Source organism: Varanus komodoensis, unplaced genomic scaffold, assembly GCF_004798865.1.
Source record: "Varanus komodoensis strain SLA01 unplaced genomic scaffold, ASM479886v1 scaffold11, whole genome shotgun sequence".
Classification (NCBI taxonomy): Eukaryota; Metazoa; Chordata; class Lepidosauria; order Squamata; family Varanidae; genus Varanus; species Varanus komodoensis.
Genome location: NW_025335317.1, coordinates 3,544,760 through 3,558,831, shown reverse-complemented (window position 1 = coordinate 3,558,831; position 14,072 = coordinate 3,544,760). Strand labels below are relative to the sequence as shown.

Below are 14,072 nucleotides of genomic sequence, written 5' to 3'. Positions count from 1 at the left end.
ATGGTTTTGTTCTTAGGAATTCCACTGGGAAACCAGGCAATATATGAACTCTGTATACTGTGCAACTAAGCAAGCTCTTGTTTGTTGCTATTATTTCCTCCTGTTAGAAATAAGCTTTAGGTATTCAAAAGGTTCCCTTTATTCCAGATGCAACTGTTCTTTTCAGTGAATAGTCCACTTCTAATCTGCAATGACCATTTTAAACAAAGGAAACATAACACTTATACTTCTTCTATGCTTTCAAGATAAAAAGAAAAGAACAGTAAGCAGAGTTAATAGTAGATAAATGTGTACGGAGTTAAAGATAAATCATAACCCCAACAGTAAAACTGCAAAATAAATATATCTTAGGACTTTGTTTACCAGTGGCAGTAACACAGAGCATCAAAATCATCCACGGAGACTGCAATTGTCTATTTAGCAATATAAGAGTAAATCATATTTTTGTTGATGTTGCTAAGTGTTATTTAATAGAAACATTTGCTTTCCCAGTAGATTACCACTGAAACCTGTTTAATATGTTGAAACTCTAATTTTGCCAAGTGCACTCTTCTCATCAAGAGCGCAAAAGAGTGGCGCTTTCTCTCTAGAGAGCCAGCAAAGCAGTAATGAACTCTAATGGCCATCCAATAAAGTTTATCTCCTCGTGGTTACGAATAGCAAGGCATTTTTCCATGTGTGTGTTTACCTCTGTGGCTGGTGAGCTCTCTGGATCCAGATGGCAACGGTGTATACTGCCCTTGAGGAGGCATGTTGGAGCCCTTGGCTGAGGCCTGCAAGAAAAGGAAATTTTATACTGTGATATCAGTGTGTAAATCCAGCTAAAAGGATATACTCTCACAGATGACAGGGCCAGCCATAAGATTAGATATACAACTAATTTTATAACCCTGATGTGCCAAAGTACTGAGAACGCCCATTTGTTCTGTCAGAGAATACGTTTCAAGTGACCCGCATAGTGAGCAATCTCTCATCACTTTTATTTTTAAAGATCTTCCCCGCCCTCTCTCCTTTTCAAAGTTCCCGGCCTTTTCTCATTATATGCCTGCATTTTACTGCTGCGGAGATTTCTGTTTCTTCCCCCTTGATCTCTTGACCCTCCGTGAAGCCCCTTTATGGATCATCATGCAGCTACCCAAAGCGCCTCCCCAAATCACTTTGGCAAGGTCGGATTTGTGCTTCCTTTCCGGCAGTGATGGGCTCACACACAGATCTCTGCACACAGAGCTGCTCCCATCTCCGGGCTGTGACATCTCAGGCTGCAGGTGAGGACAGACTCCACGGAGTCCTCCACCCTTGGCACAAATCCCTCGCTCTTAAAACGACACTTCCCCACCAGCTTTTTTCCTTCTGGTGCGATTTCATCTTTAGAAGCAGTCCTTGCACTGTACCCTAGAACTTGCTTCCACAGTAAGCGTGGATGTGGACAGCTGAATTGGCAGGCCAAGACAATCTGCAGTAAGTTTAAGAGGATGTCATGCTGATTTGGCTGCCTTTAGGCTGAAGATTATCTGGGCACTGCTTCCACCTACCTTCACACATTATTTACAACACCCTAAGTCTTCCAGCTGCACCATGGATCCCTGGATTTGATCCCGAGGACTTACAGCCAAGGTGAGCCTTTCTACAGCAAAAAACCACCTGGAGATCTTTGGCTATTGGACAGTATTTAAATATAATGATATACAGGATGTATGCATATATAGCATTACGTAAAACAAACCATAAGGACAGATTTCATTTGCAGCTATAAATATAAAGTTCTGTCAAATTTGACTTTCCCCAAAAAACTGAAGTAACTCTCAGAATAACCCTCATAAAAACATTTGGTTTGATTTTTTTAAAAGCTACCTGTGTACACACACTGTGTGTTCCCCAAGAATTCCTTTATATGACTGCATTTGCTAGCAGGAATTGGTTGAACAATATCTTGATATTGCTCAAGTTCATTTTTAAAGCAAAGGATGAGTTTAATTTGTAAATCTGTATCGTTTGAGTATATATTCCTTTAAAAGATGTTTTAATATTAGAAAGGTGCTACCACAATGCTTTGAACAAGACCTGCAAGGTGAGTGTTAAGCGACCAGTCCAGGAAAGGTAATTGCATCTATTGATCATTAAACCCATCCTCACCTGTGCTGCGAGGATGCATTTCAGAAACAAAACAAAAGCCATGCCCAGACAAGAAAATATTTGCTTATGCTACAGGTAAAAGTCTAAAATGGCCCATGAGCGATTGCACAGGCAAATTGGTTCAGCCAGCTCTCCTCCTTCCCTGGTACAATTCTGCATGGCACCCATTAAAACTGACCAGGGCTCCAATCAGCTATTTGGGTGCGGGGCAAGGAGCGGTGGACCTGCCTTCCGCAACAGATAATCCACATGCTTGTCCCTATTTTGAGTGGGCTAGTCTTGCCCTACATCCCCCTTTAAAGCCCAACCCGGTTGAGATCTCCACTCTCCTTCATGCATTTGCCTCCCAAACCACAGAGGTGGGCAGGTTTGCTTATTATTATTATTATTATTATTATTATTATTATTATTATTATTATTATTAAAACATTTCTACGCCATTTGAAGAGGAGGGCTACTTTGTTTGCACAGTTGTTGAACTGATTTGTGTATGTTGAACAGAGAAACCTATCTGAATAATAGGAACGGTTTTCCCTTTAGCTGTGCCAGAGATTAAGATGATCACATGGCAACAGGTAACCTCTGGAACCAGCCAGGGTGGAGAAGCACTTGCCTGCTGGATCTTGCCAAATTATAGCAAGGGATTGTGTCCATCGGTGGCTCTCACTTACTCAAGGAATGGCAATGAATTTGTGTTGGCCTCTCCTACCCACCTGTGTGACAACCCATTCTTTTCTGGAGGACTCCCAATTTTAAAGAAGAGCTTTAGGGTGGGGTTCCTTGGAATCGTGAAGAGCAGGTGCATAATTTCTGTGCAACAAAGCACTTTCTGATGAAGTCAAGCCTCCTCTGAACACAACCCAAATTTAATATTTATATAAAACATGGTTTTTCACAAAGAATTTTGGTAGTGTCAAAAATGTCTCGGCTTGTGAGCACGCCTTACAAAACCTTTGCGTGTCTTTATATACGTTGGCTTCACTATGACAGCATTTGGTCAAATCCAGTTGGCTGTGCAACATTTATATAGGACTTCCCCCCTTCATATTCAAAGTGCTTCATGTACATGATGGTCAAGCTTGGTAGAGTATTGATCATGGTCCGTTCAGGACAAACTCGGCCTTGAAGACACATGTGCTTTTTCGGAACAGAGAAAGGCAAAAGGAACCGATAGGCTTGTCCTTAGCTTAATCCAGCTTAACTTCATGAGTGTCACTCCACTAAAAGAAGCGCATCGTACAATACCTCCAGAGTGATGCTGCCAACCTCATACCCTCCAACATTGCTCTGCTGAAAACAAAGCAGACCCATATGTAACTGAAGCACTCCTGTTCTAGCACTAAGGGTCACTCTCCCCGCAGACCTTCCCCACATATAATTTTTCACATTGCTTGAGAGACATTTCTGCCCAATCCTATGTCCATGACTTTAACTGTGCACGTTCAAAGCAGGTGCAATAGCAAAATGACCACAGTCCGATTCAGTTTATGTGTACTTTATGTATTTTAAAATGTAGAGCCTGCAAGTTGGCTATTTAGGGGTTTCCTTTAAAAAAAAAAACCCCCACGTGCAGAACTTGATGTTTTGGTTCACAACAGTTCTGTTTGTATCTATTACAGAATAACTACAAGTCAACAGCATACAGGCCAATCCTATATAGGTCAACTCAGAAGTAAGTCCCACTGAGTTCAAACTTTTCCCCATGTAAACATGATTAGTACTACAGTCTAAGCAGTTTTGCTTTTGAAAATGGTCATGGGGGAATGATAGAAGAAAAACTGGTGTGCATGGATATACTTACAGGTAGTTTTTTAAATGTAAAATCCCTCCAGTATTGGGCACAGGGCTCAGATGATAGGGACAAGGGCAAGTGGAGTAGAAATGTGTGTCCACCTTGAGCACCCAAGGTGAGTTTGGGGCATGCAACTTGTCCCGTCTTTGGACTGCCAGGCAGACAAGTCTGCAAGATCTAAAATGGTATGCAAAGCACAGGTGTATTCGCTGCACTCCATTTTGACTTTGTCTGCAAATTCAGGGTAGTATGTTTAAGCTTTTGTCACTTACTTAAAGGATGACCTACCCCCACTCCATGTTTCTCCAACGGATCAGAAAAGATGATGCAGCTCCATTTTAGACCTTTCAGATATTTTCTGTCTGCTCAAGGGCTCTTAGTTGAAACCCTGATAAGAGCAAAGATTTCTCTTCAGTACTTTTAATCTCAATTTAGGCTGTTGACAGTTTGATGATAGCTTTTCTTAAAATTACTGGAAGGAAACTCTGCCTTTTCAGCAAATACCACTGACAGATCAAAATTCAAGAACTTCTAAAAAGGATACTGGAGTGAAGGGACAATTTAGCTTTATTTTCCATGTTAAAAAAAGCAAGAACAGAAGAGTTTCTTAGAGGCCTTTTGCTGCCTTGCTCTACATAATTCCCTGTCAAGGATACAAGAGGCTCATTTCCTCCCCACTAAGTGTTCAGTTACAAATGCTAGTTAATTCCACATTAAGATTATTTTGCAGGAATGACAACTGGCTGCAAAGTCTTAATTCAAACAACATGAATGAAGTCTCTGAAAGCAAAAAAGAGCAGTGAGAGTTTCCTGTTTTAAACTACTGAATGACACAGGGCCCTTAGCAATTTTCCAAAAGTGAATTGTAAAGATGAAGTACAATGCTTTAAAATTTGCCACAATATTTTGATAAGGCATGATTGACAAGTGACAGCTCATGTCTACAGATTGTTCTGCCAGCTGCATCTAAAGTCTCAGTTACACTGCAGAAATGACCTTGAATGGATCTTGATGACAGATACAGAGAAAAAAGGGGTGCAAACAGAAATTAAAAGTTATCTCTCTTGCCTATGAGAAAGCATGAATAAATGTTTCAGTAAGAGTTTTAGCTAATGATGGATGAACTGTTGTTTACCATCCACTCTGTTCTAGATATAATATAGAACTGGATTGAGTTTCCTCGCAGAAAACAAATGCATCCTTCAGTAGCTCCAAAGCCCTCCTGCCATTCCCAAGCCATCCCCTTGGGCAAGTGAAGCAGGGGCTGCTAAAAGCTTGCCCTCCTGCTTCACTGAGGGCCTGGCTTCTCAACCCCGCAGTTGTTAGGATATGTCAAGAAAAAGCATGTGGAAGGTAAGCTCGGCGTATACGTGTCCTCCAAAGTGACCAACCAGCTTGTAAGAATATCTCCAAAGATGGTGAGCTCCCCCCCCCATTTATTGTATAATGTTAGACCATGTAAAAATGGAAGTGCTTCATGAATCTGTTTGCAACTAGCTGATCAATGCATTCACAAGCTTACATGAATAATAAGGTACTAAAAAACCCAATAGAATTTCTTGTGCCTAAAAGCACCCTTATGGCAGGCACACAATAAACAGGTGGAAAATTGTTAGCATCGCCATCCAATGGACTGCATAAAGACATGAGCATGAGGGCAGGTGGTGTGGTGTGAAACACCTCTGAGAAATTCTCCTACAGAAATTCTTCTCTTACAACATTTGGGTCCTTCATCAGAAGAGTACAATGATATCCCACCGACTGTTCTCTGCTACACAGGCAAATACACATGTAAATTTCATATTTTACATTTGCCGCATATTTGGTGGCAGGTTGGACGTGTGTGTGTGTGACAGAATCTGCCGAAAGGACATGGAATTCCACATGATTTTAATCTTATATAATCTCAAGCCCTCATAGAGCCCCTTACCCCCAAAAAACCTCCCAATATGCTTACCGTTGCACACATATTTATATGACTCGGAAATGCGCCATCTTTGTAGAAGCAACATTGCAAACGGGACTGGAACCAAGTAGCAGAGACTTAGAAGATGTGGCGGCTGAAGCCAACAGCCCTCTTCTGTGTCCCCTTCCCCGCAATGTTTAATAAAGCAAAGTGTTTGATGTTACAACTTTGGCAAGTGTTGCCGTGCCACTGAACTCACAGTGGGGTGAATTTCGTGTCCATCACATTGCCTTACTAAGCCTTAACAAAGTGGAGCGAGGGAGGGCTTGGAGCACCTGCCTCCCAGTGGCAGCGCTAACATGATGCTCTACCCTGAGTGTAACAAGCAAATTAAATTCTAGCCTTAAACAAGTCTCTCCAATGACTACTTTTTCAGCAGCCCTGCAATATCTGAAATGGAAATGCCCTTTAAAAATGTTGTGATCGTTTTATTTTCGCTTCAGCAATGGCAATTGCTTATGAAAAGTTAGGTTCTGTCAAACCGTTAGTCTTGCTTTATAGGATACAATGCTGCTATATTCCGAGGAGACCTGTTAACGGCTGGTGTCTTTCCATGTGCTGCGGCTAGCGCTTCCGCTCCTGCCATGTTCCTCTACCTTTGGCTCTTTAAATATTTATTCAGGATATGTGAGAAATTGTGCTCATTTCTACGGCATGCTATAAATTCTTCACACTCGCACGCACATCAATAACCATAATAGTCACTAATATATTGCGGCTGACAACATTTTACAACACCGGAAGAAGAGCACTAAGTCATCCTCCTCTCCGAAAAGGACTCCGAGCCCACGATGAGCACTTGCAGGAAGGACACGGGAATCGTTGACTGGGCATGGGACCCTCATCTCCACCATGGAAAACAGGAACTGCGTCATGCTTTCAATAAGGAGTAGCCCACCTGGTGCACAGACATGGAGCTCCTTGGCCATTGGCTCTGGTTCCTGAACCCACAACCCCACGCTGCCAAAGCCGGCATGTGTCGAGGGTACAAATTCCACTTCAGGTGCAGCACAGCTGTGTATCTTCAGCCCCCTGACTGGTGGGCAGGAGGAAACATCAAGCTTGGGTGGGCCAGTATAAATGCTAGAAGCTTTTCCTTCCATCCTGGGTGAGACAGCAGACACACAGCCAGGGCCAGCCTTACGCTTAGGTGGTGTGAAAGGGTGGCTGCAGTAGGTGGGTCTGTCTGCCAAAAAAGACAGCAAACTGACAGCTTTTTATTGGTGTCTGACCTTCCTGTCGGGGTTGTAGGAGGATTTTCTACCTCAGGCACCACTCAGTGTAGCTGCCCTTGGATGGGACGGTGCATTTCCTGTTCGACCTTAGGCAGCAAAATCAGGGCCTCGGGCTAGTCCTGATCACACCCTCTGCTTGCTCTGCTCCAGCTTTTGCTTTTGCATCTGACTTCGGGGCCTGTGAACTAGAGGCCCTCTGGGTCTAGTTTTTGGGGGTTGTACACTGTCCTCAGCTTGGTTTTGAGAACTGGAGCCCTGGGTCTGGGTTCACATGTCATGGCAAGCAACCCAGCATGGTTTCCACAATGCACAGTGCTCTGCCTGGTTGTTCCTGGCAGATAATCTTGTGTTTTCTATACTATCATGGTTTCTACCCTCCTTGCTCCAGTCTTCCTGCTGTTGGCAAATATCCCATCAGCCACTGTACCTGAAATGAAATCCCACTGGATGGCTGGAATGGTTCCTGTAGTAGCAGCCTCTCTTTCCAAGGAACTCTGTGATACTAGGACTGTGGAAACCATGATGCAGGGTTTGGACAATCAGGAAAACTGGTGAACTGTGGAACCCATAGAACAAATCATTGCTCCTTAGGGTTTCTAAAAACTGAGGATACCCATGCTGAACTGCCATAATAGGGTTTGAATGACACACTAGAATATCCTGTGTAAGAAATCACCACGGTTTGTTGTGTTGTGCGAACCCACCACTGATCCTTTGGCTCACTGGGGAAATCTTACAAAGCCTTCTTTCAGGATGAGTGGCCTTTTTGTATGATGTATCTACCATTCCTAATGTTCATGCTGTTCTACTGTTTCTTTACTGTTCCATAGTCTGGAATTTTAGCATATTGTTGTGGTCACCAATGACGTTGTGAGAAAGTGGACTGAAATTCATGAAAAAACAACACAACAGCTATAGACGGATTCCAATATAAACATTCATCTAGATGCAAACCCTTGCAATGCACTCAAATAAATACCTTACAGGACAACAGTTTCACAATGCATTGGAAGCTGCATGTTGCATGCGGTGAACTTCTGTCATATTTATTCATTTCTCAACTGGGTAGTTTATGTGGGGACCCACACAGAAAAATTCCTCTGTCTGGTTTTAGTAGGATGTGGGTTTTTTCTTGTTATCAGACAGAGAAAGAAAGTGGCTAGCTCTTATCTATTTGGAATAAAAATGTAATGGGGTCAATCTTTTGCTTACCATGAGCTGGGTCCAGACTTTCTCATACTTGACTAGGAGTTAAGTTAGTTTCAACTGTATTCTCATTGGTTTGCTGGATCTGTTTGAGTATGGCTGGATCTTGATCCAAGCCTGCATGAAGGTGAATCTCCGTCCATCCTCCAACACCAGCCATCCAGTTCTGCAAATGCTATTTCTCCTCCCCATCCACAAAGGGAGAGTGATCAGTATTCCACAGAAGTTCTAAGCAAGTGACTGAAATCTAACTTCCTAGAAATGTGGTGGACCATAATGGCTAATGCATGTGAGCATTCTCAGCTTAGCAAGGAACTCCCTAGATGGCTTTATGCAAGTCACTAACTTCATCCCTTGGCGGCTCAGTGGGGTTGCTAATGATTTGCACTGCAGGGTTATTGAAAGGAAGTGAGATAATATATTTACAGTGTGCTAGACAGTCAAAAAAGCAAACCTGTTATGATCAGTGGAAAATTCAAGTTTCATATAATGTGGAATTCTTCCTATGGAAAGCTTGCAGTAGCTAACTTGGGACTCCAGCAACACTTTAACTCCATATCTGTTTGGGATTAAGTTATCTCTAATTGTTTACAGGGCCAGAAAGGGACAGATCCCGAGCATAAATCCCAATTCCCCTCCCCGACCCCTGCAAATTGATTTCCCTTAGGAGTTTACAGCTACAGTTGTACTCATTTTGCAATGCTTTAAAACTCATCCATCAAAAATAGCCTCTTCACACCACAAACAAAGATCATCACACTTTTAAAGTTTAAATTGTCACCATAGCCACAGTCATTTGAGATCATCCTGATTCTACAGGCACATACCAAACTAGTTTCTCCCTGTAAAAGATTCACAAAATAATGTGAACGTGAATGAATGCCAGGTTTCTTATTGGTTATTAACTCATATTAACCAATCAACTTCTTATTTTTTTTAAAGGCACTTCATGCTCATGGTTTAGCATTTGGTTCTGGGGGTGAGGAGAATCTTGTGAGGCATGTTAGACCATGGGTCCTCAAACTACAGCCCGCAGGTTGGATCCGGCCTGCCATGCCCATTTATCCGGCCCGCCTCAGAGGTTTTGGACTTGCTGCGTGCCTGCACCTGCCCAGCTCGCCCTGCGTGCGGGGAGGCGGCAGCTTGCTCGTGCAGAGATTGTTTGGGACTCGCTCAGAGAAAACAATCTCCAAGCAAGCAAGCCACTGCCTCGCGGCAGGTGCCCACCTCCCCTCCCCTGCCCTCCCCGCGTGCACCCAGCTGAACCTCACCTCGCCCACGCGCCCCGCACCGGCACCTTTCAACTGCCTCCCCATTGAAAAAGTTTGAGGACCCCTGTGTTAGACCATGAATCTCCCCTAGAAAAGGACTCATACCCCAGCAACTGGCTTCTTTCTTGGCAGAGTAGATCTTGGGCCCATCTCACGCATAAATATTCCTCACTTGGTCAGCATCAAGAAAAGTTTGCATGTGCTCATGAAACTTCAGTGATGTAACCCCATGCTTTTTTGTTCTTGCTTTGCCTTTTGCAATTTTCAAAGCCCTAAACTGGAGATGAGGACACCCAGACAACTACCTGCCCTTCTACTGTTGACCAAGCTGACTCCTCAGAACCTCCCCTGAGATCTCATAACCAATGCCATGTCACCTCACCTTCTGGCATGTGCTCTAACACATGCAGTGAGCATTAAGCACCTGCTTAAGACATATTTGATTGCTTAGACATTCCCAACAGATAACTGGACCACCAGTACTTCGCTACAGTTTACAGTTGCTCTTACTGTAATGTTTTAATGCACATATTCTTTTATATTGTTTTTTATTCTGGGCTTTATATTCTATTGTATGAATTTGATGTAAACTGCTTAGAGATCTTAGCATATGAAACAGCACATGAATAAATATCACAGATAAACCAGGCCTGTCTCCTAGCTCACAATACTTGGTGGTGGTGTCACTTCAAGTATTCCTGGGGGTCTCATATTCACCAGCATAACCTCCAACTTTATTTATGCCAACAATGTCTTTCTGCATAGGTGCATGTCTATCCAAGAGCATAAATGGACACAAATCTAATATCAACATTTAAATCTTTCAATTTTCAAATTTATTATTAATAGTTTATTTATGAAAAGATATTCTATCCCATCCCCTACAAAACATCTTGGGATGGCTTACAATAAATAAGATGGATAAAACAAACCCCACAGCATCCGGCCATTAATATACTAAAACTCCACTTAGTATACTCCTGGGATCCCATTCAGTCTTTCAGAAAACTTCCTTGCTATCCTCAAAGTCTCCACATTCCAACAAAAATTTGCAAAGGGGAGCTCCAGCATTAAAGTTCTGCACACGAATTCATTTGGAACTGTGATTTGATTCAACTGGAACTTAATCAGACTTGGAGGCGTCTTTCCCACTACACAGAAAGCTGTTGTCCCGCTCTAGTCTGAAATTAGGATAGCAAAAAACATCAGGGCCAGGACCGCAGTTGTGACTGGAGATAGCGCATAAATGTGATTCTGCATAGGAACTGTGAAAGTTCTATTGCTACTCACGGCAATTCATGGTCTTTTGACCACACTGTTTACAAACTTTATTGTCCATATATATCTGCCAGCTGAGGATAACACTTCTTGCATTTGACAAAATGGGCTTTAATCCACAAAAGCGCATGCCACAATAAATTTGAGAGTCTTTAAGGTGCCACAGAACCCTTGGCTGTTTTTGCTGCAGCAGACTAACAGAGCTACCCTGCTGCAAAGCTATGATATAAATATTATACAGTTGACAATTTTATTTATCAGCTTGAAAGAAGAAGGAAGAAGGACTTCTGCTTCTTAAGGAAGGTACATAGATCTTGTCTTCCGCCAAGCTACTGCAAACTAGGTTTCAAGTGAGAGGAAGGTCAGAGCTCCAGTGTGATTTATAACTAGTGGCTGTGATGTTTCAGAGATTCCAACAGGTGGCACGCCATCACTGCCCTGCCTGGCCTGTTGGAAAGTGCCTGCTACTGGCCCAGAGCTTATTTTTCATTCTCAGCTATGCAACGGTACCGAATACTGGAGCAGAGGGGCACCTGTGTTGGTAAACTCACAGCATAAATTAGTCATAAAGAGCCATTTTAATTAGGAAGAAATACCATCTGTATGGCATTATTGCACGTGGTCTAGTCTTTATGGGCTTAATGAGATGATCTGCTAACCCTACATAAAACAGTAACTTGTTTCTAAAAGTGTTTCTTCAGATATTTGACCATGGCACCAAACAACAGACAAGCATTTTGTTGTGGGTGAAAAAGAGTTTCACTTTATCAAACAGAATACTCAAAATGTCCCCTAAGCAGACTTTACTGTTGCAGTGTGCTGACAATTGCTAAAATAATTAGAATAAAATGTACTAAAAGGGATGAGAGCAATATTTTTTAAAGGCAACAGTGCCCTGATTATTTTCAGTAACCAATGGTTTATTTTGGCAAATGGCTAGCAATTACTGGGAAGAAGGGTGTGGATTGGTACCTTCAGAGTTGCAGTATCAGACCAAGAGATAAGAATGCTTGGTGCAAGATCCTACTACAGCTTTCAGAATGCAAGTTTTATCCCACAGCCTGGGGAGGCACATGAGGAATGGAGGTTGTTGATGCTTACAGCTCTTTTGTACAAAAATTCAGAAATGGGTGAAGAAAACCACCATAGTTATGGAAGGAAACGAAGACTTTGCAAGGCCAATGCATCAAATAGAAGGAAGCATCACCCTTGGACACGGGAAAATGCTTCAGATAAATGAAGCTCATGAAGTTAACTGGCAATTTTATGCCATAGCTTACCTTGCAGGGCTGCTGATACTCTTTATGGAGTTGCCCGTTGCTAACATGTGCTTCTTCTGCAAGATTAAGTGGGATAATCCCCTTGAAAATTGCCCTGATCTCCTCAGAGGACAGTGGAATGTAGAGGTACTACAGAAACACCCTTGCTCATGGCAACAAAGCAATTCCCATAGAACAACATACATAGGAAAGGCACGGATGGAGAAGACATCACTAGAGCCAGTATAAAACATCATGATGCTTAGATTACACTGGATTTGAATGCATATCTTTTCTTCATAAATATTTAAATTGCTTTCTTTTGGGAAAAAGGGCTTAAGGCAACATGCAGTCTACAAAAAACAGTGTCCCAGCAGTAGCTCATAATATAGACACGAGTCTCCTGCAAGACTAGAGGACTGCGGCACAGAAACGGGATCTAGCACTGCGCATTCAATGGGATAAGCAACCACCTAGGAAGCTACGTGTGCCATCATCATCATCATCATCAACTATTTGTTTATTTCATTTCTAGACCACCTTTAGTCGAAGGTCTCCTGGCAGTTCACAGCAAATTAAATAATTTTGTCAAATAAATAAATTGGTTTTTAATTTATTAATAACAATTTATTTCATCAATAAAATAATTTCTGTTCGAAGGAAAATATACAACTGGGGTCTTTTAATGAGAGTCCAGGTCTACCTTTTTTATTCTGACTGAATTCCAACAGATGCAAATGTTATAGATGGGTAACTATGCTCTAAAGAATGCATTAATAATGAGGAAAAATGGGGTGGTGTGAAGAGCAATGGGGAGAGCACAGGAAAAATAATATTTGGGAATGGAAGTAGCAAATACGAAGCACACCCCATACTCGGGATGGATAAGAAGTTCATTTCATTTCATTTTTCCTCAGGCTGGACCCAGTTCCCACCTTCCAGACCAAATGCATTCTCAGAGATGTCCCTGTTGTCATCAGGGTTGGCCTTCCCATGAGGCAGCATGAACCTCCCACCTCAGGTGAGGGCATGAGGGCAACAAGCTGCCCTCTCCTCCCCTACCTGCCAGGACAGCCTACCCAAGCCACTTCCCTCCACGGAGGCCACAGATCAGCAGGGTCTCTGGCAAACCCACCAGCTGTTCTCCCATTGTAGTATTTGCCAGATCCATGGGGCAGAGCTCCCTGGAGCCACGGTTTGCCTGGAGACCCACAGTGGTGCCTCCAGTTGGGTAGCAGTCAGAGAAAGGCTGGCAGGACTCTCCATGGCAGCCCTCCCAGAATTTCTGGCTCATTCAGAGGGAGCCGTGTCAGGCAGCAAAGAAGATCACCCCTGCCTACACCACCTGGCACCAAGAAAGGACCAGAAGTTCTTTCCAAAGCCTCACCTTCTGGTTTGCTATGAAAGGCTTCTCAGAGCAAGTCCGAGTGTGGAGGGAAGCAAGAAAAGGGTGATGTGGATGGGGACAATCTGATGGGAGCAGCAGTGAAGGGACAGCAACATCTGTGCTCTTCCACCCAGGTGGCGGGAGAGCCCACACTGGTGCTGGCTGTCTTGAATGGATCCGATGGCCCCTTCAGACCACAGCAGCTTCGGCCACAGTGATTGTGTCTCCAGATGGGCTTCTCAGGGGAGGGGAAGGTGGCTACCTGTAGTCTTAGCGTGGAGAGAGGGTGTGGCCAGGCTACTGAGATGACACCTTCTGGGCACCCTTAGACAAAACCACAGAGCCAGGTCAGCACCTGGGTGTCCCTAGGCCACAGAGGTCGTACAATAATAATAAGTAGATAATATTTGTTTGCAGGTCAGAACAAAAAACTATTATCTTTGCTTCACATTCCCCACGAAAATGGCTTCAGGTTACATTCAGCAGCTGTTTGCCAAAACCTCTAGGAAAAAATATTGGTTCTTGATTAAATTAAGCATTTAACA

At 43.1% G+C, this 14,072-nt stretch overlaps 1 protein-coding gene across 1 annotated transcript in view; it reads right to left on the bottom strand.

The window, feature by feature from the left end:
* The window catches only part of LRMDA (leucine rich melanocyte differentiation associated), a 757,870-nt gene that overhangs the window by 131,938 nt on the left and 611,860 nt on the right, over window positions 1-14,072 (bottom strand). The window contains exon 6 of the mRNA XM_044420260.1: window positions 689-773. Within this exon, the coding sequence (XP_044276195.1) occupies window positions 689-773 (85 nt within the window). The remainder of the gene's footprint in view (window positions 1-688; window positions 774-14,072) is intronic.